At 33.6% G+C, this 27,017-nt stretch overlaps 2 protein-coding genes and 1 long non-coding RNA gene across 3 annotated transcripts in view; all 3 read right to left on the bottom strand.

Annotated features, from left to right (window-relative positions):
• The window catches only part of LOC132703158 (dopamine receptor 1), a 296,590-nt gene that overhangs the window by 155,868 nt on the left and 113,705 nt on the right, over positions 1-27,017 (bottom strand). The window lies entirely within an intron of this gene.
• Positions 7,072-7,633, bottom strand: LOC132704022 (uncharacterized). The gene is made up of 2 exons (XM_060673627.1): positions 7,330-7,633; positions 7,072-7,278 (listed from the first exon to the last, which is right to left on the bottom strand). The coding sequence occupies exons 1-2, from the start codon at positions 7,575-7,577 to the stop codon at positions 7,095-7,097; spliced, it is 432 nt and encodes a 143-aa protein (XP_060529610.1). The 5' UTR covers positions 7,578-7,633; the 3' UTR covers positions 7,072-7,094.
• LOC132703776 (uncharacterized) lies at positions 10,300-11,306 on the bottom strand. Its single transcript, XR_009619142.1, has 2 exons — positions 11,203-11,306; positions 10,300-10,653 (listed from the first exon to the last, which is right to left on the bottom strand). It is a non-coding gene; the product is annotated as an uncharacterized LOC132703776 (long non-coding RNA).

The following is a 27,017-nucleotide window of genomic DNA, read 5'->3' on the forward strand; positions in this document are numbered from 1 at the left end:
ATGCGAGATAGGAGTTACCGCTATCAAACCTCAACATTCGAAGTTGTATATTCCACTGCTCGCAAACACTATATTTTATTCTACCTAGATCTGGCAGTCATAAAAATACTCACATCTGTGGTGGCTTTTACTTAATGAAAATCCATTTCTCAAAATAAATAAGAACTAAAAGTTCAGATTTTCACGAAATTATATATTATGACATGACAATTGTTTCGACAACACCGTGTCTTTATCAAATGTGATTTGATAAAGACACTGTGTTGTCGAAATAATTGTCATGTCATAATATATAATTTCGTGAAAATCTGAACTTTTAGTTCTTATTTATTTTGATTATTCATTGAGGCTTACTTTTAATACGAAGCATTTTCAGCAAGATATACTGAAAAGGAGCTACTGGAGATTGTAAATTTGACTTGACCTCTTTGAAAAAAATATTTTGCCGGCGAAATAACAACGAAATAAATGAATGGAGCCCCATGGGCGCAAGTAAAACATGTCTAGCACGGCATAACAACACTTTTAAAATAAAGGAAACCCACTGGAATACTCCGAAGTTTTGCAGTTCTATAATAATTAAGAGAGTATATCATTGCGATTTATCTAAACTTTACGATATAAACATTAAGTTGTCCATCCGGTTTAATGATATCTGTAAATTTATATTTAAGTACTCTCTGGCATTAAGAAACTGTGGGGTAACTTATAAGATCTTGCGTTTCTACGGCACCTTCGAGTCCAAAGCTGATAAAAATATTCAAAGAAATCGTAATTTCAAATATGTTTTTCCCTCCCCTCCGTAATGTACCTAATTATACATCGATCTGGCGTGCGAAAGTGTCACTTTACCATGTCCGTTTCCTTTCGGGTTTGGAAGCAATCGGATGTTTTCGGAGATTTTACCGTACGGCTTGGTTTGTCAATTCTGACGGTCATGTCAGTCAATGTATTCGTATTGTTTTACAAAAAATGAACCCAAAAACTAACGGTTGGTATTAAAAGTATAATATGCAACACGTTTGGTAAACTTTTTAAGTCACTTATCTATTAAACACTCGCTCCGCTCGTGCCAAATGCCGTTTACGACACTTGTTGCATAACATACGATTCCTTGATCCCGTTTTCCACCTACTTTGCCTTTCACTGTTGTACTGATGGCGCATTGGTCTCTTTAAGTGCTATTTAAGATTGCAATATATGGGAAATTTACATCATATTTGCAATACACATATATAAAAAAAATGTGCACTTTAAATTAGGGTTACTTATTATGCAGATTATTATTATTGATTTTTCCCCTTGTTCAGAATTATTCAGAATATTAAATAAAAAAAGATCCAAATTACTAACGATTTCACTTTAAAGTTATATGTACATTCGTACAACAAAATGTTGTTTCAATGAAATAAATGAATAAAAAAATGTTTTCATAAATCAATTAAGATTTTTTGAAATAGGGTACAAAAAATCGCTAATATTATGACTACGTATCGAGTATTAAATAAACATTTTTTTTTGTTAAAAGCACATAAATTATATATTTGCGCGCTGTTGTAGGTTTTTTCTTCAGATTGTGTTCGGACTGACGCAAAAAAAGTCAGTTTTAAGAATTGTTAAAATTGTCGCTGGTGGATTAAATTTTAATTTATGTGTCGTAGCTTAAGTGGTTTGACACGGGCCCTGTGTATAAAATTTACAATAATTTATTAGAGCGCATGGTATTTTCCCTGCGATTCCCTCAACGCCAATTACACGTTAAAATAATCACTTTATAATCATTCTCCCAGATTCTCCTGGCGCGAATATCATGCACGTGCATATAAATAATGTATGAAACCGTATAAAGTAGATATTCAATTTGAGCGAAATTAAAAACCGCTTCAAATTTTCAAAAAAAAAAAACGATTATTTTTTGCGCAATTTATTCGCAATTTTAAAGCGAGTACATTGTTTAAACATTTAGTTTATTAATCTGTTAGCGTTCGCATGCTTTTTCGTATTAAATCCTGGCAAAATCCGGGCATCGTTTGACTATAAATTTCATCATTTGAGTGAAACAATTTTCCGGAATAATATATAAATTTTTAATATTATGAAATGGAAATAAATACGGAGTGGTCGAGTATGGGAAAAATCTGTATATAATAACATCGGTTCAGTTGATAACAAATAAAAACAATATAAAAATGGTTACACTCATTCGAGAAATTTCCCTAATTTGACACGGGAGCGCAGAGAGGGTTGTTTTGTCAACTTGGCCACGATTTAAGTTACTGCTTCGTTACCGGTTATCTAGAGTAAGTTAATTAACTCTGAGCCGAACGTCTCCGCGGCTCAGACCCCATTTGTTACCCCTATCTAGGGGACGGTTCCAAAAGACGCGATTAAAATTCTTGCGCCTCTCCGAGATTTAGTCATGTCGAAGCTATGGAATTATAAAAACGCCGGAGAGTCGTCCTATTTCAATTTACGATTTCGACATTTGTATTTCACCATTTTTACACGAAGCACTGATTAAAATCGCGAAATACGACAGAATTTTCCGTGTGGCGTACCATTTTTATGTACGAAGTAATTTTAAATGATTATAATAGATACGAAACTCAGTGTGTTGATTGCAAATGTTGGTCGTTAGTCCGCAACATTTTTTGGATTTCATGCCATATAGCTATACTTATCAAAGAATTTGCGCAAACGAGAATTAGTCGTGTGATTTAAATTGATTAATATACATATTTTTAGGAAAACATGATACTCGGAGTATGCAACCAATCATACACCAATCTAGCATAGTTTCGTTTTACCACGTCAGTTTCGTTTCCCAAGGATCCGTGCCATTTTGGACATTTCCTGGACATGACGGCACGTGTTTGGGAGCAATCAGATGTTTTCGGAGAATTTACCGCACGGCTTGGATTTTGACGATTGTCAATTCTGACGGTCATGCTGTTTATAGCATATTATGCAACAAGTGCGGTAAGCGGCATTTGACTCACGAGTTTATTTGACACGAGCGGAGCGCAGTTTAAAATGATTATTATAAATATATATGAAAGAGTAAATGTATCTATAAAATAATGTTAGAATATTTATACGAAAAAGTTATTCTATTCAATATAATCACTATCATCAATGGACATTTTCTTCTTCGATGACATGTTCTACTCCAACTAGAAGCAGATATTTTTTCTGCTTCACTTCTATTGCAACAGAACTAAATTTCGGCGAGGGGTTGTTTCTTCTTAAAGTCGGTTTCAGCAGTCCCCATACCAGTTCCTTCGGATTAAAATTGTAGTGAAACCCCGTTCCATGGCCAACTTGCCACATTATACTTCTTATCAAGCTTTGCAGTCTTAAGAACTTCCAATAGATGCTTCTTTGTGTATCATTTTCAAGCAACAAATTTTGAATAACTTCTGTAGTCGATGATGTATTCGGTATTTTTTCCGCCTGTGCAGAATGGTAGCTGGAAGCAATTTTTAAGAGATGTCCAAAACACCGTATGCCACAGTACATAGTTGTGAATGGTGTCCAAGAAAGAAAAACGCGGAAAGATCGTGGGGTCCCAAAAGGTCTACTACCATTCCGGAATAGTGAGACGGTTGATATATTGTTTTAACAATTAAAACTCTACATGAAGAGACTTTGCGTGCATTCGTACGATGAATTGGTTTTTATTACAAAACCATCAATAAGAATAGCGTTCTCAGTGCCAAGGGATGTTCCTGTGACTCTGAAGATTAGAGTAAGGCTTAAAAGGGTAGAAAGATCGAAAGCCAAAGGCACAATCGCCTGGTTGAAAGCGAAAGACAACCAAAAACACAATATCTGAAGGAGGTTGATAGCAAACTGATCCGAACTATGCGGATGGACAGAGAGAGACTAAAGCAGAAGGATATTGAAACCACATGGATAAATTTTAGGAACATCTTCATTGAGACTGAACAAGAAATAATACGGAGGAAGATCGCAAGTAGAGAAAACAATGCATGACTGATGAGATATTAAGGCTCATGGACATGAGACGAGGGCTAAAGAACAAAAACGAGCAGGAGAACCGAAGAATAAATCGTGTAATCCAAGAAGAAATCAAGACTGCAAAGGAACAGTGGCTGATTACACAATGCAGAGAAGTCGTAGAGTTGCAGGAACAACATACATATAGGGAAACTTCACGAGAAAATTAAAGAAGCCGCAGGTCTATGGACGCCAAAAATGTCTCCTTGGTAACAAAAATTAATCTGGAAGCAATACTTGATGGAACTGTTCTGAAACGAAAGACCTCAGGGTGGGCCAATCATCGACAAGAGAAACAACCTTTCAATTCTTACGTCAGAAGTAGCCCGATCAATCGAAGAAATTAAAAGCAATAAATCCGCAGGCGAACATTCTACGCTGACAGAACAATTTAAACACCTTAAATAAATAAATAGACTGACGTACATACTTAAAGCAATTTACGAAAGCAGACATATACCCCAGGACTAGCTAACATCCACATATATACCTCTGCCTTAAAAGCCCAAAGCGAGGCAGTGCGAGGATCACGGAACAATCTGCCTGATGAGCCACGCATCAAAGATTCTGATGAGAATCAACCGAATCCGCTCAAAATGCGATGATTACAAGAGAGGCCACCCTTTGTCTAACCTTAATGGCGTTCGAACAGCAGACAGCAGCATTGAATATGAACAGCTACAACCAATACTGCAAGGGAATATTGAAGGAAGACGGGATATAGGAAGAAAAAAGAAATAGTGGTTGAGAAACATAAGAGACTGGACAGATACAGATGGAAACACCTTAATCCATCAAGCCCAACATAGACATCAATTTGCCAACCTCAACAGAGACGGCACCTAGGAGGAGAAACAATAAAAGGCAAGTTTTGATGGAATCAAAGAGGACAAGAAATCCAAGAAACTCGTGCTAAAAACTTCTCCATCATATACTTAGATAAGATAGCCGCGATATCCTCAACAAAGGATGGACTGATGGTCATAGCAGGAAATGTTGTTAAATGTGCCAGTTGTTTTCTGCAAAGGATGTTAAACAAGTAAAGGTTGACTACCACGAAAAAACGACAGCAGACATCTTTGAAAAATGCGTCTCTTAAAAATTGCTTCCAGCTACCATTCTGCACAGGCGGAAAAAATACCGAATTCATCATCGACTACAGAAGTTATTCAAAATTTGTTGCTTGAAAATGATACACAAATCATCCAATAGCAAACTGGGAAAGCGTCCAACATCCTAAGAAAATATTTGAGAATCATTATGTTAAACTCTTCCTAATGTGTTTCAAGGATAGTTTTATCAAGATTTATAAAAAGCACTCTAATATGAATTAATATAGCATTTTAATCAAAGAAAATTTTCCTACTCTTAAAATACAACAGTTCGCAAGGCGCAGTTTTTGTGGGCTATCATCTTAAATACGGCCCTGGCTTGTGGTATACGTGCTGAAACGAAAAACGGTATACCATTAGGCCAACTTTACAAGCTTTGAAAAAGAAAAATGTGGCCAATTAGTAGGTAATGGTTATAGAAGTTTCAAATGCTTGGCTGTAACTCTGTCGTCAAACGGGGGAACCATGATGTAAATAATAAAATTGGTCGAGCAAACGAGCCATGAAACAACTGAATACAATATAAAAACTATAAAATTTGATTTATATCCATTTAAATAGTGACATTCATGTGAAACCTCATTTAATTTTTTTTTTAAATATCACAGAACTTGGCAAAGTAACGCCGACCAAATCGTAATGCGGAATCCAAAAACAACCTTCCATATGCATCCAACATTACATAACGCATCGCTTTTGTATCACTCGACGTCTACAATCCTCCTTAATTTAATGTGACGAAGCTTTTTGAAGTCAATTTAAAAGCATTTCCGAACTCAGATATTGTCGTTCCCATTCGACGCTTCAATGCATTCAAAAAATAAAAGCACGCACCTCTATAATTTATCCGGATAGAGCCAATAAACGAACAATGGCTGGGATGAAAATGAAAATCTAACTTGCCGCAGACGGTTTGATCCTTTGTAGTGATTTACATCTTTAGTCGAAGGCATTGGATCAGGAGATTTAACGTAAATTGACTAGAAACGTTACCCATACGATTGAAATTTTGTGCCGTATTTTCGTGTGGTTTAGGAATGGGAACGTGGATTCCCAAACCGACTCGAACAAATGAAAAAAATGTTGATTTCAGGATCCTCATTTCTTTTTTAGAAGTGGAAGACAGAAACTTATTTTTTTAATGGAAACCTTCGATTCAATAATAAATAGAATTTGGCAATTTTATGAAAGTAAATAATACAGGGTGCTGCAAAACGATAGGTACTATTTGGGATGTTAATAAAAATAAAACTATATAAAGCAAACATTTTTTTAAAATTATTTGTGAAATGTACATTTTATGCCATTTAGGAACGTTATTTTTTAAAAATGATGTCTTTTAAAGGACGGCCATTATTGTCGATGCACTCTTGTAGGTTCTCGCGGATGCGCATCATTACCCGATGGATCATTTCTTGGGTAATTTCTTGTCTTATGGTTGCCTTTAATTCTTCCAAAGTCCGCGGACGATGTGTGAAAACTCTCGCTTTCAGGTAACCCCAAAGAAAAAAGTCGGAAGGCGACAAATCAGACGAACGTGGCGGCCAGCGAAGATCACCCCGTAAAGACACCACTTTGTTTGGAAACATTTCTTGAAGAAGATTTAGTAAACGACGCGTTGTGTGCGATGTAGCACCATCCTGCTGGAACCAAAGATGTTCTCTTTGATCGTTGTTCAACTCGTTTACTTTTGGACGCAGGAAATTGTTAAGCATATCAAAATATCGATCTCCGTTGACTGTTACCGTTATTCCATCTTGTTCTTCGAAAAAGTAAGGACCCCACACGCCGAACTCCGAGACTGCACACCAGACGGTGACTTTTGGACTGTGCAGAGGTCACTCATGAAGTTCGTGTGAAGTATTTGCTGACAATAACGGAAAGTTTACCGTTCTGTTTGCAATTGTGCAATTAAAAACATCAATACACATCTAGCGTTATTTATTTTATAAATGTATACATTTAATAGCTTCCAAATGGACCTTTAATGCAGCGCACTTCATGACCGTCGAAAAAGTCTCCAACGAAATATCTTTTGCAATGTCTGCACTGATTTAGGCTCGCATCACCTGTCCCGTTATCCTTTAACCCACGTAGTCCCACTAACGGTGATTTCGGCCGTTCGATTATTTTTCCCGACCTGGTTCTAAAAGAAAAACGCATCACCCTAGAAGTACTGTAGGATTGGATCAACTACGTTTGATATCTTCGCGAAGAAGGATCTTCGCCGCAATATGTTCTCGGTATCCGTTCCGAGAGGCTCAGTTCTTCTTCCGTCTCAATCCAATTCGCGGGCATGTCTGACGGACTCATTATTTTGAAGAACGTACGTTTTACTCTGGGAGTCTTGATGTGCTTGATTTTGGTAAAAATTTCGAAATTCTCTTTGTCTTGCAGGGCACTGAACACCTCATCGAAATGGTGCTGCAGGATTTCGTCGTTCATCGTTCAGTTCGAACTTCTATCGAAAAATTTGAGCAAATTTGTTGATTGACATTAGAATTGTCACATCCTCGTATAAGACGTTTCTGGCGAAATGGAAATACATTGCAGTTCTTCGTTTAGATTAACTTGCGTCGAGTACTATTTGATGTACCACTAACCACCACCACCACATGTTTTTTTAAACTCAGCATATCTTTCAACATTTGATTATTCTTTATAGAGTCGCCAATACTAAATAATATGAACGCGCCAGAACAAAGGAGAGTTAGATACTGTGAACTGATTGTTTTGTACACTGCCTCCGGGAACAGGAGCATCGAAAAATTTATAATGTCGATACGAACGAGACGGTATTTAAAACGCAGCGAAAACTATTTTACTTAGTATCAAGCTGGTACAATTTCCCGATAACATAAAACCCTCTATAATAAAAAAATAAACATTTCAAATCGTTCTGCAAGTTTCTAATTATAGACGAGGGCCATAACCGTGCGACAAGTTTGAAATAGGGCTTCCATCGGCAGATCCGCTCAATTAATTAAATTTTATAGATACAAAAAAGACACTTTTATGCTCTTTTATGAAACTTTATTATCGCGCTTCTAAACTTAACTTTTTTCGTTTGTTAAGCTAAAACCGAACGAGATTGCATTAAACTTTAACTGTTCGCTCGTCAAATTTTAAATTTTATCTTCACTTTTATACGGGAATTAAATACCTATAAAATGTTTTAGTCGGATGACGCCTTAAGTAAATTGAACCTGAGAGGGGAAGGAAGCGGACAAATTAACGTTGACGATAAAATTTTAAAACCTCCGATGTTCGCTTTACATCGTGTTGTTCGTCTGTAGGGCCCTATTGTGACCTCTAAGGAATGATCTTCAAAGTCGCCAACGTTTTTTGAAAACGCTTAAATTCCATTTTGAGCATTTTGCCAAATTCTGTCAAGTTGCAAGTATTTTACTTGAATGAAGGGGATCCAAGAGAAAAGTTCTTGCTGTAGTATCTACATTTTTCTGACTAAACATATACAGGGTGGACGGTTGATGGTACCTTAGTTAGTTTGGTTCTTCGATCAACATTGAAATTTTAAATGGAAGACACCATGTATATTATTACGTTTTCAGACCAGCAAACACTGACTGTTTTTGGATAATACGTTCCTATCTATATCTTCAGCGGTTTTCGAGAAAATAATTATTTCACTCATTTTTCCCACTAAAGCATAGCTTGAATTAAATTGTTGTTACTACGGCACTGGAGCCAGTGGAAAGTTAAAATTTTGGTTAGTTTAGGGTATTGAATAGAATTTCTTATTATCGAAATTAATGCTACATTATTCAGGTACAAATATAGTGAAACCTGTATTTTATAAAATGCAACACCCAGTATATTTTCACATATTCTAGGAAATTAAATTTCCTTTCGAATGATGTTTCATGTCCCTAACCTAACTCGTTTGGTTTCTGAAATAATCGCAAGTTTCTTTCCTTTTCGAGAATATTTGCCTCCAGAAACTTCGGACCTCCTGGTACTAGCTAAATGGTGTCACAAAAATTATACGAATTATTTGATGACCATTGGTTTTGACATTTGGGCCAGGGGCCAGCAAGATCGCCTGATCTCACGCCTCGTCTATTTGACACCGGTGCAGAGCAAGAAAGAGATACGTTATGCTTTCAACAAATAGGAGACAAAGAGGGCCACTTCAACCAGTTTTAAAGTCTTTAGAATGCAATAAACACGAACACCTAATGAAAAAATTAGATAAATTCTCTTGTGAGCAATTTTTGTTTAAAGTATCTTAAGATTTTCATAATTCTCATAAATTTTCTCTTATTCATTTATTATATAACCAAACAATTTAGGTTTTTACGTTTTAGACTAGGGACATGATACAGCATTCGCAGGGAAATTTAATTTTCCTTTAGAATATGCGATAATATATAGTATATTTTATTTTTAAAAAATCCACTTTTCACGATATGTGTATCTCGTAGGCAAATCATTATTTTGACCAACCTAAAACTAATTTCTATATTAAGAAATATTGGACGGTACCTCCCTAAGCTAAGTTTAAAAACCCTTCCAAAACATTACTCAGATATTTTCGCGGCCATAATAAATAAACATTAATAAATTAATGATTTCGTTCATCCTTGGAAATTGAAAGTTTATGCTCTGCGGCATCACCATAGCATACTTAGGGCAAACCTACATATATGTGCCAAATATGAAGTCGAATGCTTCAAATTTCAGACACTTATGTTTCATAGCAATGTCCAAAAACTAGTCGAAAATCGCGAAAAAATATGGATACCGGTGTCGGATCAAGGCCATTTCTTTAAAAAAGAGAGAAAAGGAGACAAATTTCAATTTTGTAGCTCCAACGGTTCGAGAGTTATTCAGGAAAAACCAAAAGACGAGAACGGAGAACGGAGAACAGAGAAAGGACAGACAAAAAAAAATTTTTTTGGCGGTACCAACTGCGATTCCATAGAACCTACCGTTACCGAGATATAAAATTCGATTTCATCGATTTTCGAAAGTAACAAGACTCTTTTCAAATGTCTGTCAAAATTATCAAAAGCAAACAAACAAAAATTCGAAATATCAAAAATCCGGTTGATAGGTTGAAATTTTTATGAACGGTTTTTCGGCACGAACAAGGGACTGTAGGCTGTAGGGGGTAAGGTAGTTTGCAGCTTAACTGAAAAATTGATTTGTTTAAAGCAAATAATATATTAACATGGCAAATAAGCAACAATATCAATAAAAATATGCGATTTGGCAGCACTTATCAAAATCCACGACCGGCAGAGATAAATATGCCAGTACCGCGACCTGACGAATCACCTGCTATGGCGGATCGTATCGTCCAATGTTCCTGCGGTTTCGGAGGTGCTGTCCTGCTTTGCGCGTTTCTGTCCACATAAGGTGATCTTTTTGTCATATCGTGTTGCGCATGCTCGATATCAGCGCCGAAGTTCACGCGGGAGTTGCTTAGTAAGTAAGGTACGGCCGTCACGTAGCAGAAAGCGCAAACGAGAAATACGAGGACGAAAAAATTACGCAACTAAAAGGAAATTTGTTAGATTTAGTTTCTTAAATTGCTACTAAAACGTATTAAATAAGAAAGATATAGAGAACATTTGTGGGTGGGTGGAAGTGTGTGGAAGCATGCCTGTAGCCATCTCTTTTTATTTTAATATAATTCCAAGAAAAGCTTTACTAATGGCACATTATAATCCAGGTTCGGTTCGCCCAAAGCTATACTGTTTTTACGACATAATCCGGTATTTTATTAAGTTTATTAACCAAGCCAAATGTTATATCACCCGGTATAAAAATTGGTTTACGAATTTAGGTGCTATTTTACAGGGGACTTAATACCATTTGAGGACAAGTTTATTAACCAAACCAAATGTTATTTTTTAATATTCTACCCACCCTACGAATTAGTAGAACCATTTTTTAAACACTCTATAGAACATGAAATTGTTTGGTAATACTATTAAAGAAAACAAAATAATTTGTTTCTTGAGAAAAGCTACGTCTCACTTGTCACATGTTTTATCACATTTCAGATTGGCACTTGCTTTCTTATATTAAAAATATCTCTTACCATATTGAAGTTACGTATCTGATGAATTACGAGACCAAACTGCACTCACTACCATACGTTACCGGGTATTTTATATAGCAACTGCGTATCGTGTGATTCCCGATATATAATCGCAAAACAAGAAAGTATCGAAAAATAAAAACATAATTTATTCGTGATTAAAAACGAAGCGACTTGCTAAATAATTATCCCTCACTCCGGTCGTGAAAACGGCATGGTGCCAAGTCTGGAAACGACAAGCAATTTTATTTTTGCTCAAAGTGCGAAGACTCTAAAAATTAAAACAAGCGAAGTGGTCGGCCCTTGGATTTAATGGCGGTGGGTTTATTAGCCTCCTTTGTTTCGGGACCACTATCCAATTAAAAAACTATAGAAAGTGGTTACTCACTCGGTACCCAAAAAAACAAAGGAAGCCGAGCGTTTAATTTAAAAGGAAACGTTTTTCGACGCCATTTTAATGTAAAGAAAAATTATCATAGCGATCAATTATTTTTAAGATTTCCGCTGAAATAATTTCAACGTCGTAAAAGTTTTGTTTTGGCCTCCGGCATAATTAATTGAAATGTAACTTAGCATTGAAAAATTGGGCAGGACTCATTTTTAGTAGTTATTTCGTTAGGAAAAAAATCTACACAAATTTAAATTTTGGGACTATTTCAAATTTGGAACGAGTCCCTTTTTTAAGAAATGTATTAAAAAAATCTCATTTCCCATGTGATTTCAGTTAGTAGCACCTCTTGAAGAAGTTAGGTATTTTTTTCATTTGTTAATAAAGAAAATAGCATTAAATTTCGTAGGAGTATTGGTTAAAAACAAGAATTTGTAAGGTTTTTTATAGATTTGGACCGATGTATACGATTTTTTTCGCCTAATACATGGAACAACTTGTGATACGTTAATGTTACTCGTTGAAACAGGTACACCGTGTGCCAAATAAATCGACCCACTATACGATCTGGAAACCCATAGGAGATACGAAAAAAAGTTTCGTCCAAAATTTTCTTGGAGTCTCCAGAAGATTTAAAATGTTCTAATTTTGTTGATACAGAATTAAAAGATAAAATTATAGTTTGTTTTTTGTGTGATTTTTATCAGGACTTTCCGTTAATGTTAAATATTTGTCTAGAAATCATACAGGTTGTCCACTTTGTTATTTTAAATGGTACATATATCAACATTTTTGGAATCCTTAGTTAAAATAAAGGTCACTTTCTTAAGAAATTCCTATTCAAATTTTGCATAGTTTAGGCAGAAGTTGAGGTTATGTGTTTTTTTATTCACAGAAACAGAATTCATATTTAAAGAAACATTTAATGGTTAATTATCTAGCTTGATTGAAAATACCAAATAAATATTATTAGGCCACTGCTACACCTTTTATACAAATAACACTAACGCAATCTGTTGGTTACCGACAAACCCACTTACTATCACTTGTTGACAAAAAATTACAACGAACTATTCTAACAAATTACAAAAAAAAGAAGCATTCTATACAATTCTACCCATACACAATACTATTTTTTGACTGCTGTTGCCTAAGACTGGCAGGATCATTAAGCCACATACTAAGGTTCTTCTTCTTTTACTTCTGTTGGCCATGACTGCTAGGATCATTCGGCCAAGATACTAAGGTTAGGAACAACAAAGAAAATAATTCTTTCTTTTGTTGCTGATGAATTACGTTAAAATTGAAATAGGTCATATGCTTAAAAACAATTAGCAACCCTGATAGTAAAGTTGGTAAAGTTTTATATCACAACCGTTATTGATAACATTATGAAGGAAACGGAACTCACATTGTTATAGTTTAAGAGTTTAACAAAATTGTTACTAAACCACGGTCAAAAATGTAAAACCCGAAGCGGTCTAATTGTCATTGGTTCGGTAGGTCTTTGCCCTATTGCCAAAGCTAAAAGAATAGATTTTTTTAAATTTTAATCAAAGTTGGAAAAAATGAAAAACTGTTATTATTAAATATTTAGGATTTATTTTAAGATCCCTATTCATGTAAATGGTACTTCACCATAAATCCCCTGAGTTTTACGATTTGCGAATAAACATTTATCTTCGTTTTTCTAACCTTGAATGGGGGTCAGATAGATTTATTTATACGGGACTGGCGCTGTTACATCGCAAACATCGACGACTTAAAAGGTTTTTGTTATTTAGTTGGATGCCGAAATAAATATTTTGGTGTTTTCTGTATCCAATGAAAATTTTACTTTAAAAAACATATATTTCAACGTCCATCTAATGAGCGCTCTTCCTGTACTTATTTATCATATTATTTTGCTTTTAGAACGAAAAAGTTTTTCAAGTCTCGTTACAGGTATACGAGAAACGTTTCAAATATTTGCCTTTCGGCATTTTTAACTAGTTCCGAAAGAAAAATAATTGGACCATTAAAATCAACGTCCAACTACATAAATTTTGCACGAGTTTCATGTTGGCTTAGGAGCAAGCCACCTTATTTTACCTGAGTTTGAACGCTCGTGGTTGAAAATTAACGTCAGTATGTTCTACCAGTTTTATACATCGAAATTAAAGTATATTAATAAGAGAACTAAGATATTTGAAAGAATCCAGACTTCACGAACTTGAACAATCTACATCGTGATGGAAATTGCACGTTATGCAACAAATTTAATAAATTTCGCTTTAGTCACAAAGTTCCTTTTGGTTAGTTGTGCTCACAGCACAAACCGCAAAGCAAGTGATCAATAAACTAGTAACCGAAGAGGTTTATCAATGTAATCAATGTAACTACACTTTTTCAACGTCCATTAGCACTTGGAACAGTTTTTTTTTGTCAAAACTAACCAGTGGCCAGAGAAACCTTTGCTCATTATTGATCAGTGCATAGCAAGGTATTTAGAGTAAAAAATATGAAGTGGTTTCTATTTACACAGAAAAAAAAAAGATTTCGACAGTTTGGTTCATTTCACTTTCATTGTTATTATTTCAATATCCTGTGTTATTAATAACCGAAATTACTAAATACACTTTTTCCCCATGGGAAAAATTAACATAACATTTAAAATATTTTAGACACGGTGAAATTTAGATTATTATTATTATTATAAAAAAAGATATCAACACACTTCCATCATAATTTTTTCTTGCGCATTCAGTAATTAAAAAATATTCAGAGTGCATCAAAAAGTAGATATCGATACTAAGTTCTTGCAATTTCACGCAGCCAATAAAATTAAAAGAAAATTTGTAGAAGCAGGGCATGTGAAAGATCGTCTACATTAAATTTTAAGCATTTTTCTTGAAATCCAATACCTGATTTTTAAATGAGTTTGTTCCATCTTTTAGCTGTACAAAAAAATGAGGAGCCACAGTAATGATTAGTTTCATATCAAAACTTACATTCAATTGATAGGCTCGAAATTCTACTCCCAGAAAATCAAGAATATTGGACATCTGCAAGTAAACCGAAAGTGATTGGAATCAAAAATTATAGTATCTGATCAAAATATTCAAGGAGAAAATAACAAGTATGTCAAATAATATTGAATATGCAACATACCATCAATGAATTTCGATTTCCAATTTAACCATTTTTGTGACTTTATTACATATTTGCAAACGGGAATCAAATATGCATATGCATCAATTTCAATATGTCTACAATTTTCCGGGAAATCCAAAAAAGCAATAATATACAGGGTGTTTCATTGAAAATAACATTGGTTTAATTCAAAATTTTTTTGCTAATTATAGTTTTGCTTAGTTAACGGTTAGCTAACGGGTTCTATTTTGTGGCCATTGCCATCACAAAAGAGTCAGAATTAATTCATTCGTATTATTTGTTCCATATTATTATTATTTAAAGAAAGGGATCGTGGGAGTCATAAGATAAAGGATTTTTTCTACTCCTGTCTGTAAAATACCTAATTACGCACAGATACAGCGTGCGGGAAGCGTCGTTTTACAACGTCAGTTTCAAAATAAATAAGAACTAAAAGTTCAGAATTTCACGAAATTATATATTATGACATGACAATTGTTTCGACAACACCGTGTCTTTATCAAATGACAACATTTGAACAAACAACTGTGCTGCCCTTTACCAATATAAAAATAAATTCTATTCTATTTCTATTCCATTTCTAGAACCGTAATAGAATTATGTAACCCCATACATTCTAACTCTACCAGATTGAACTTCGCCCTTACTTTTGTAACCACAATACCGGCATAGTTGTTTTTAGTCGAACAGTCCGCTTAATGGTTTGTTTTGTACAACAAAAAGAACCGTACTTCGCAAGAGAACACAGGTGACCCTAAACTTTTTCGACCACCCATGCTTCGCACAAGCGCGGCCACGCTCCCCTCCCCCATTAGAGCTTCTCGGTATTGTATTTCGTAAAATCTGTCTCACATTATAAAAGCTTATTATCCCTATATTCTCAGGCAAAAACAGTTATTTGAGCTATTCGGATATCCTTCCCAAACTCCATCGTTGAAAATTTCTCGGGCCAGTTTTATCTCATCTTTCCTTTTTATTACAAAATTCTCAAAATTTTCAGGCAGACCTTTGGGTAATTGAGGACTCTTGTTTTATAAAGAGCTTGAAATGTCCCTCGTAAATAACAGCAATGTTAATAATAATAACTTCGGTAAGTTATTGTTAATAACTATGACTTCTTGTTTAAAATGTATCCCATTCCCGGTTAACTGAAAACTTTGATATAATACAATCTATTATACTTAATAATTTACGATTTCGTGTATTATTTATTATTCGTGTATTATTTTATGATTATCTGTTATTAGCTGTTGTAAGAAATATTTACATATATATACATGTATATATGTATTAATTAACCATAAACAGCAAACTAGAGGTAATACTCATAGAAATATTATTGCCCCTAAAAATAATCGGGCAATTAATCAACAGATATTTGGGCAAACATTTAATAATCTGCTGCCCTGTATACAGGGTGTTTTAAAAGATATGCGATCAACTTAAGTGTTAATTCCTTATTTAAAATAAAGGCTAATTTGTTTGATATAAAAAATAATGTTATTTTTGTATATTAAAAGCTAAAATAGATTGAATGTGACAAGTATTACTATTATAAAAACGTACTTTCCGCATATTTGAATGAGAGGAGGGGATTTAATTAGACTAACCTGCATAATTCTTTTTAACTGAAGGAAAAACTGATGCAATGACACAAATGAATATGTTTTTATTTTTCTAAATTATTTTTTGTATTATTATTATTTTTTTAGTTAGCTGATGTCACGTCTTAAGGCGTTCGATATAGGACTAACTTCACCAAAATGTTATTATTTAATCCTATAATATTATGCACTAATTGTAGGAGGCAAAAGAGTTTCTAAAAAAAAAAGAAAAAAAAGAAAACTTGTTCAAATATGCAGAAACTGTGTATGTAATAACTTCATCATATTTTATTGTTTTTTTCGCTTTTGAGATAAAATATAAAAACGTAGTTTTTCCGCTATATTTGCAGCGTGATATCTCCCTGATGGGAGATTTTTACGGAAATATCCCTTATTTTAAATAAGTAATCACCCTCTTAAGTTTTTTGTATTTGTTTTGAAATATCCTATATAATCAAAATTAAAGTAAGTGAGATATTTTCTGTTCCATTTTTGCCTGGCATTATTCGTTTTTTTTACTATTAAATTGTTAAAAATTTTGCTTTGACACATACAGGTTTTTTTGAACCTAGGCATCTAGGTCAAATAGATATTGTACTACTGCAACGTATGCTTATGATTTGAAATTGTAATATTCTAACATTGTGTTATATTGTAACATAATAATAATAATTATATTGTAGTCCATCGCCCCTGAGGTTCCCTCACTGAAAAGTATTTAGTAGGTCATCTATATCGTAGCACTTTTCGTCCCACTACCAAACTATCAGTTGGGCAAGCTTAAAGCGCTCTGTCGGTTGCACAAAGTAGAAACCTGATTAGAAATGTGATTAGTTATTCTAATAACTTTGTTCAGATTCGAAAGTACACCTAAACTGCAGGGCCCTGTAATAATTGCTATTGTGATTAACTATCGCTTTGGAAACTTTTCCCGAAGTTTGCTTTGGTGCAAATATTGCGCTCAATTCCGACAGTCTGACAACCGAGATTGCCAAATGTTTGGAAATTCAAATCGGAGAGTTTACTACTAAACGCAGCGAGTAATTAATGAATCTGCTGTCTCTGTCGCCGAAATTCCTTTTTCGAGCCGAATAACTCCATAGATAATCGAAAAATAATTCTGACGAGAGCAAAATTAGTCGCAAATCATCCGAACGTCGTGTGTGTAAGGTATCTTTCGTTGCTCCATATCGAATCATCAAAAAATTTGCTTCTAATCCATAACAAATGAAGCAGTTAAATTACGTAACTACTGCCAAAAACGTTACTTGGTTACTTATGAGGTACGAAGATGGTTAAATTAGAAAAAAGTTGCATAACTTAAAGGTTAAAAATTAACCAGGTTTTTTTTCTTCTAATAATTATAAATTCGGTTATTTGTACATTTTTAGCGTTTTGCATATTACCAGGGGTAAAATGGGCCGCTCAAAAAATTCTAAAAAAAAAGCTATTTCATATTACTATAATCGAATCATAACTAATTTATTGAAAATTTTATTTTTTGGATAAATCTTTGGATTTAGCCTAAAGCCAGATCTTTCGAATAACAATTTTTTTAATCGATAGAAATATAGTTACTAATCAGTAACGTTTTTTTTTATTAAACACTTTTTATAAATACATAAAATTATTATATATAACATTACAAATAGGGGAGAGTGGGTCAGGCGGCCAGAAGCTTCGCCATAATTTGGGTAAATCTGATTAAAGTTAGTCAAAAATAATTCGACTTGATGCTTAAAAGCTACCAAAAATAATAAAAAACTTAAGTGTTCCGTCTGGCTCCACCCACCTCTATTGGGCATGATAAATGCAGAAGCCATTTGCTGAATATATGCCGTTTTAATTAATTTTGGCTACCTTAATGCTTTTTGACTATCACAAACTGGACAGCTGGACACTCGAAACAGGTAAAACAATAATATGGACTTTGGCCATATAATTTTTTAATAAACAGATGAATTTTATTAATTTTCTTTGAATAATAATAATGAGTTTTCGCGTAGAGACGCGATATAAGACGGTTTAACAGTAAAGTTATTTACAAATTTTTCGCGTTAGTTGTTGGTGAATCGAACTTACTGACCTTTTAAACAATTATCCTGTTGGCTTCTTCAGAGATGAGCTGAAACTCGTTTACAATCTACTCCGTACCTGCTTATACGTGCTTATATACTGATTGATGGACCCGGAGCTAAAGGAGAGAATCCAGAAGATTTATAAATAGTATTGGAAGTTTCTTTGAAAAATATTATTAAGAACTATATCGTGAAATGTATGTTTCTTTATAGAATCCATGTTTTAAATTTATTTTTAAAAGAAAACAAAACTGGTTATAACGCACATCATATCTGCGCATGAATAATAATAATAACAACAACAATAATTATAATATAATATTAATAATAATAATAACAGTTCACTTTATTTGTCAAAAAAAAAAAAGAATTTCATAAATACCGAATTCCGTTAAAAACACGTCCTAAAAAGAGAGCTTTTGCGAGAAAACCCTATATAATCATGATTATCATAATCAAATCTGGATCTAGTTCTGTGATTGATGACTATGCTAAATTGAATTTTAAATCTGTTTAGGCCCATTAGTGTATTAAAATAAAACAGATGCCTAAGATTGCGATTCTTGATATAGCACTACCACTTCAAAAGTTTCCAAAAGTTTCCAACTAAGTCCATTCTGATTCAGGAATTCGTGTCGTCAAACCGAAGTGAAGAGGAATTTCCAAGTACTTAGAATGCTAGTTGCGATTTTAACTGTTTGCTTACGATTCAATAAATAGCTCCTGCTGCAGATTTATTATTTCCAAGTAGATTTTTCAATGATTTAATTAGAATATACTAAAAAATCTTTTGGCTTACTTTGCGATAAATAAAAAAACATTTAGTTGGTGGGTGTTACTTTTCTTTACATTTTATAATTTTTTTGTCGTTTGGGCAGAAACCTGAACAGAAGAATGTCCAATAAAAGAGTTCGTCATACATTAAACTGCTATAAGCAAAGTACAAGACGCAAGGAAAAGGCACCTTAAAACCTCCCTTAAATTGGCGTAAGCGCCATTGGAACCTTATCGCACTTAAAAAAGAAATTTCTTACAAACCTTATGGCTATTGATGAAAAAAGAACTTTATTGATATTTTATGGTTTACGAAATATTAGCAAGTCATTTTGTTAAAGTATATTAATAGACATTTCAATTTACCTTTTTTTTGGAAAACTTAAAAATATATGTAAGAGGGCAGCGCCAAAATTTCCCGGCCTGAGTATGAAAGAAACAAAGTAGAGTAACAATTTTTTATTATTTTTCAATATAATCCCCCTTAACTTCAATACACTTATTACATGTCTTTATTAACAACTCAGTCCCTTTCAAAAAATATTCTTTTGGTTTGTCTGCAAAATGAGTTATAACAGCCTCTTTTAACTCAACTTCGTCGTTAAACCGCAGTCCACGTAAGTCCTTTTTCAAATATCCAAACAAATAATAGTCGCTGGGGCCATATCTGGACTATAGGGAGGATGATCTATGTGTTGGAACCCACACTCTAAAATGGCAGCTTGTGCAACACCAGCAGTATGGGCAGGTGCATTATCGTGTAAAAGACGCACGCCTCTGGTCAGTTTTCCTCGACGTTTTACACGTATGCAGTCTCGCAATTTATGTAATAATGTTGTGTAATATTTACCATTGACAGTGTTATTAGTTTCCTTAAAATTTATCAAAAGAATTCCTTCACAATCCTGAAAGATCGTGGCCATCACCTTTTTTGTTGACTGGCAGACTCTGAATTTTCTTGGAGGGGCTTCACCCTTACGATGCCACTCCATTGATGGTTTTTTCGATAGAGGGTCATAATAGAGAACCATAGTTTCATCTCCCGTCATAATAGTTTCTATCACAGGCTTCAGTTCCGACCCACAGTGTTCCAAAAAAGACCGCGCACACTTGATACGACGTTGTTTTTGAATAGCCGAAAGGTTTTTAGGAACCCATCTTGTACTAACCTTATGCATACCTAAATGATCATGCAGGATTCGACGAACACTTGTATCAGAAAGCTTAGTAATTTCTGAGATTTCCTTGACCTTTAAACGTCGATCACTCAATACCAGCTCTTCCACAATCGCAACAATATCTGTCGTTCTGACCTTCACTGGTCGACCAGTACTTGAATCATCTTCAAGGGACTCCTGCCCCATTCGAAAACGTTTTGCTCATTCTTTCACTACAGAATACGAAGGAGAACTTTGACCGTACACACCATCCAGCCTTTCTTTAATAATTTTAGGTGCTAACCCTTCATTTGCCAAAAACTTTATGACTGCTCTATACTCAATTTGCGTTATTTTTTCGGACACGTCTCGTTTAAAATGCTATCAATAACAAATTATTTGACGCAAGACTTCAATTTTTTTGCAGCCTACTAAGATATATATTTAAAGGAGGACAAAGTTTTATCGTGATACTGGCTGCATCTATGTCAGGCCGGGAAATTTTGGCGCTAACCTCTTATATAAAATAATTTAATATTTATCCATGGTTTACAGGATCTGCAATAAGTTCTAACGTCTCTTACGGAGAAGCGATTCCAAGAAGTTTCTACCTTGTCTAGGCATTATAAATTAAGCAAATATTTTCCTCGCCATAAACCAGCTAAAATTCGCCATAGAAAGGATAATTTGTTAGCGTGGTTTTTCCATAGAAATTCTATTGTTTGCGATCTTTTTGTAATTTCGCCTTTAGAGCACCATCCCCATTTGCATTCTAACGTTCCGTCCGACGTTTATATCCCTAACGCGTATGCGCTACGTATCTGCTGCTTTCGAACACTTAGGGTAATGAGGCAACGTGTTCACCTAGACGATCAATGAATACATGATCGCAGTTATTGCAACTGACAATATTTGCCAACACCATCATTAATCAGACGGTTTAGTATATATTGCCTGCGGGTAAGGTATTTCCTCTAATATTATGTGAGTATCCTAAATACATGTACAGTGTGACTCACAAAAGACTCGTGGAATGACGTTATACAGAAGCGATGTAGTACATTAGTCACTAAATGTGTTTACAATTTATCGTTTTCTTGAGAAATAATTTTATATTACTCATACTCAAATAAGCATCGTTTTAAAGATTGGATTAATTCGATTTTTTATAGTAGAATAGTTTTGGTCTACCTCTGAATGAAAAATGGTGGGCTACAAACATTTTGTCAAACTTGGACTGGTTAAAAAAAGACTCTTTTTAGGCCGTTACCGTTCTTTCATTACAAAATAGTTTTTATCGTAAATTCGGTCACTAATCAATCAATCGACCCCAATTTGGAAAACCATTTAAAAAAAGTATGCTCTGCATCTTTCATATCTTATTTAATGCATGTCTCTGCATTGTTCATCATCTTAATTATTTTAAATCTGTTAGATGTTTACTGCACAACAAACTGCACTTACTGAGTGTTTTATATAGCAACTGCGGTACCGTGTGATTCCCGATAGATAATCGCAAAACAAGAAAGTATCCAAAATTAATAACATAATTTATAATGTAATATAATTATAAAATTATAATAATAATAATTTATTCATATGGAATGTGTGTTTTAGTTACAGGCAATGTATTTTGCATTTGAAATTGACCAAGGAGTAAAATACATACCAAATTTGTCAAAAAATTCTAGGGTCCCTTGTATTATTTTATAAAATGTAGTAAATACCTCACCCGAACCAATAACTCAAAATAAATAGCCCACGAAATTGCCCATTATGATGTTAAACGTAACTTGGGAAATAAAAAAAAGAGGGCAATAAAGTTAAGTCAGCATATATGTTTTTATTTGAAGTCCACGTATTTATTAAGAAAAAAATTATGTCATTAGATAGTCAAATCATCTCAACATCTTTATCCTAACCTAAAATATGAATAAAAGGATTTAACGTACAACAATGGTGGAACTAAATCATTTTTTAGACTTCAAGATTGCCATGAAAACAAATTTGCTTTTTATTTGACCACACACCACGCATTTTCCATGTCGTTATTTGATGTTTGTCAAAACCTTTTTCACCATTTTAATTATTTTGAATTTGTTAAATGTTTATTGCATTAAAAACATCTTAATATTGATTATTTGAATACACATTTTACTACTTAAACCATTCAATAATTACCAAAATTGGTTAGTCTCCAAGATTTTCTTAATTTTAGTTACTTGACTAAACCTAATTGTTAATGAAAAAATTGGAGATAATAGAAAAAAAATAATTGAAAACGGCCAAAGATATCAAAACGTAGTAATATCAACTACCGGGTAATTTGGTGCGAAGATATTGTAAAAAAGTTACAGATAACAAAATTTTGTTTTTATTTTAAATACTATTTGGTTTACTATATAATTAATTGGCAATTTATTTGATAAATTATGGATAATTTACCATCAAATAACAAAGGGTAAAGTGATTTCTTTTTCAATAATCCAAATCTCTTTGAGAGTTCTTTTAATCATATTTTAGGTTACTACACAGACACTGAGATGCGGACTGTCTAAAAAAGTCATATCGTTGCATTTATTCTTTTTTCAGAAAACAAACGCTACCTGGTGACAAGGTAAACAATCGCAATCATGTCACACATAGCAAGAATGATACCTAGGACAAGCCCTCTCTAACGACTCCAATTTTTGTAGAGTGCCCCTGGCATCATTTCAAAAACCTAAAAATAATTTTCATTGTTTCCTCTCTTTTTTTTTTTAATTTCTAGAACAACTTTGACTTTACGACTAAAGTAAATCGCTCTCAGAAACGAAAGCTTTGGTCTTTGATTTCATATCTTCGTTTTACTTTTAAATTTTCTAGATAAGACATGACAACAATTTTTTCGCAATCCCATTATTAACAGTGTAAAAAACATTGAAGTCGTCTTTCTTCTCTTTTTACTGCGATTAGTTATGGTCACAGTCATGAAAAACCCGCATCAGTTTAATATCAAGTACGTACGTAGATAAACAGCGAGTTTCTCAGTCCTTATTCAAAGGTGTAGGTAGTTTGCAACTGCACCAAAATAATACCAGTCGTGTCGACAAAAGAACAACTCTACTTATCTCTCGGCGACACATTCTGCCTCATACCGCAAAATATCATTCCAAAGTTTTATAGAGTTCGGCGATACACGTAAACAACACTCAGACCAGTTTGTTTGTTTTAGAAGTATATTTTTGAGTTGGTATGGGAAGTTATTTGTTTTGGAGAACCGTTGTGGTTCACGTGGCGAATAAATTAATTGCCACCAACATTTCCGCGGATCCGCCACGGTGCAATATTAATTAAAGTTGAAGAATAATATTCGTGTGTACCTAAAACCAAGTACCAGACTCCCTTTTCAGAAGAGCGGATATATCTGATATTAAACAGAAAGTTTGAGAATAATTCTTCTTCTACAAACTTGTAGATTATGTGTACCTTCATTATTTATAACTTTTTTTGTATAAATTTTCAAAAGTAATGTTCAGATACTTGCTAAGCTATGAATAATGCTGGGTTCGTAAGATACGACATAGAATGCAATTTTGCATGGTTTCTTAGCTTCAATTTTTTCCTTTCAGTGAACATATCATCCACCAAAAGTTATCAAAAACGTAAAAGTAATTTCAAAGCCAGATTAAAATGACAGATTTTTTTAAAAGTTTTTTGTAAAAACATTTCTTTAGTTCTCTAAATGAATATAGTATTATTTATAAGAATAAATTCTCTTATCAGTGCCTAATAGCCCCTACATAGAGAGTAGAGTTCTCCAAACGATATACCATTTTTATAATCTTTATGGCTTTGATTTCGGAATGATTTTAAGACCCGCATGTTGTAAACGGAAGGGACCATTCTTTTCAGCGCGTGTACCACAAGCCAGGGCCGTATTTAAGACAAGAACTATGCCGTGTGGACAGAGTAGGAAAATTTTCTTTGATTAAACTTATTACTAACACAGTCTCTACATTAGATAGGTTGAACTATATTCAAAATCATTAGAAATCTTGAACTTATTCCCAATTTAAGGGTTTAACATAATATTTTACTAGGAAGGCAAAAAAAACTTATATAGATAATTTAATTTATAATTGCTGCTTTCCCAATTTGCTATTGGTTGATTTGTGGGGGTTAGTGAAATTGGAGTTTGCGGTAAGATTTATGAAACAGTATTTTCTTAGCCGTCGAAACTTTGGAGTTATTTTTATTCCATCTTGTGTTTGTAATTATGAATTACCAACTTACTGTTATTCAATTGATTTTTAAGACTCAATGTGCCATTTTTATTGAGGCACCATATACTTTTTATTGAAATTTATACAATCCAATTGATTAAATCCGTCAGCCTTCAGCACTTGTATGCATGAAGTACCGATGCACGGTTCTAGAACGTCATTGTGGAATTGAGAATCAATTAATAGAAGGCTACAAATAAAAACCCAATCGAGGTGTGTCTGCTGTTAGATATTCATTAAAATCTATCAAAATTAAATACAGGATCATGTCGTAAAAACGTATATCGTCTGGAGAACTCTACTTACAAATATTTATTACAGTATTGAAAAGATTCATTAATTTATCGCAATACCTAAATATATTTTCTTTTGTTTAACAAAAAATTTCAGTTTTTTAATATTTGTTGTCTCCTTATAGTTGTCTCCTTATAGATAATAGATAAATAGATAGAGAAAAATTGACTTAAAAGTCAAGGGCTCGATTTGTTAAAAACGTTTAATGATTATAACCGACCCTTAGAAAATCGCCTATAACTTTTCTGTTTCTGTCAATTTTTGATTCGGATAAAAAAATTATTAAAACTTTTTGTTTAAGCAAAAACCGTGGTGTACTCAGATTTTTCTTACAGTTCTCCGTTTCCTCATAAATGGATATAAGTTTCTTATTTTATTGGGCAATCATAGTTGGCTATGGTCTTGAAAACATGCCCATGTGTGGCGGTTTTCAGCCATTTGACTATTTAGAAGACAAAAACGATAGTTATTTTAACCCAATAAACAACACAATAAAAATAATAAAAAGATATTAAAATTTCACCTTTTACATTAATTATCTAGAAATATTTTAACGTAAATTTTCAATACACTGAACGCACCTTTTTCGTATTGAATGGCTACTGTTTACTAACTATACAAGATTTATAGAAGAAAATGCTTCTCGAATAGCATGGTCTAACTCTGCTTTGGTGTGGAAAATTACATCTATAAATATAAAATCTTTTAATCTCCCCCATAAAAAAATCTAGCGGAGTTAGATCGCACGATCTCGCAGGCCTCTTGCTCTAATCCAACATTGTCCAAACCCTTCATTTAAAAGTTCACTTGGTAATAAATACTCCTTCCAAGAATTAATGGGAAGTCTTCCAAAAATGGAACTACATAATATGTTCGCAAAATATTTATAAAACCATCCGTCAGATTTTCATTAAAAAACCATCTCTCAAATCTACCGCGGAAAATCCCTACCCATATGAATCACAGCGGCCTTGTCGATGTTGATACAATGCGGCATGAGGATTTTCTGTGCTCCAGCGCTAAGAATTGTATCTGTTAAATATTCCCGGATAGTGAATGTTCGCTTCATCAGTCCAAACAATAGACAATGGAAAATTAATGTTCCCATTGCATTTTCCGATAAACCAGTTGCAAAACTGTATTCTTCTACTCTTTGCGTAATTGATGGACTTCTAATGGATATGGCTTGAATTTACTTTTTTCGAAAGTAGTCAAAACTTTAGTTTTCCAGCATTTGTTGCCTCAGCCAGTGCCCGAGAGGATATGTTTGAATTTTCTACTGATAATGATTAAATTATTTTTTAGCGACTGAAATATACGCTTGTTTTATAGGTGCCGTCCCGGATATGTGTTGAACTAAAATTCATTGACTGTCTCCGCATTTTGGTTGGACAAAATGTAATACTTTATCTAAAGCTGTACATGTACTACATGTACTACTAATTCTAATATCTATATGCCTGAAAAGGGCATTTTCTGAAAACCATAGCCATAGCCATTTTTGAAAAAATGCAGAACTGCAGCAAAAATCGGAGTAGGCCACTGGATTTGCCTTAAAAAATGCAATAATAATGTTTTTAACAGAAGTTACGGGCAATTTTCAAAAGGGAAGAAAATAGAAAAATGCTCTACATCTATATCTACCTGTCCATGTTCGTTAAGATTATATAATTTAATTACAGTGTTAAAATTTTGTTCTGAAACCACTTAAGTAATGGAATTTTGGATCTAGTTCAAGGGTTTACCTTTATTATTTCTGAAATCAATTTAAAACTTTGATTTTCAATGTTACTATTACGTTTTGTTTTGATGTTGCTCGATATACAGCTTCTAGTCCGTCATTAAAAATGTTCTTGAACAGAAAACACTGGGAATTTTTGGACTGCAGTGTTATTCAAGACTAAAAATATGTATTTTTCCAAACTGGTTCATAAGTCGCCACTAATCTAGATATCTATTAAAAATGAAATAATATACTGGGCTTTTAATTTAAAATAAAAAAGTAAATGGAGTATGGGAAACCCACTTAGTCATACAAGATACGTGGATGATGTCTTTGCTTGCTCAAATCATATTTATACATACAAAATGGCCGCATTTCA

This window comes from Cylas formicarius, unplaced genomic scaffold (genome assembly GCF_029955315.1).
Source record: "Cylas formicarius isolate icCylForm1 unplaced genomic scaffold, icCylForm1.1 PGA_scaffold_6__28_contigs__length_40554024, whole genome shotgun sequence".
Classification (NCBI taxonomy): domain Eukaryota; kingdom Metazoa; phylum Arthropoda; class Insecta; order Coleoptera; family Brentidae; genus Cylas; species Cylas formicarius.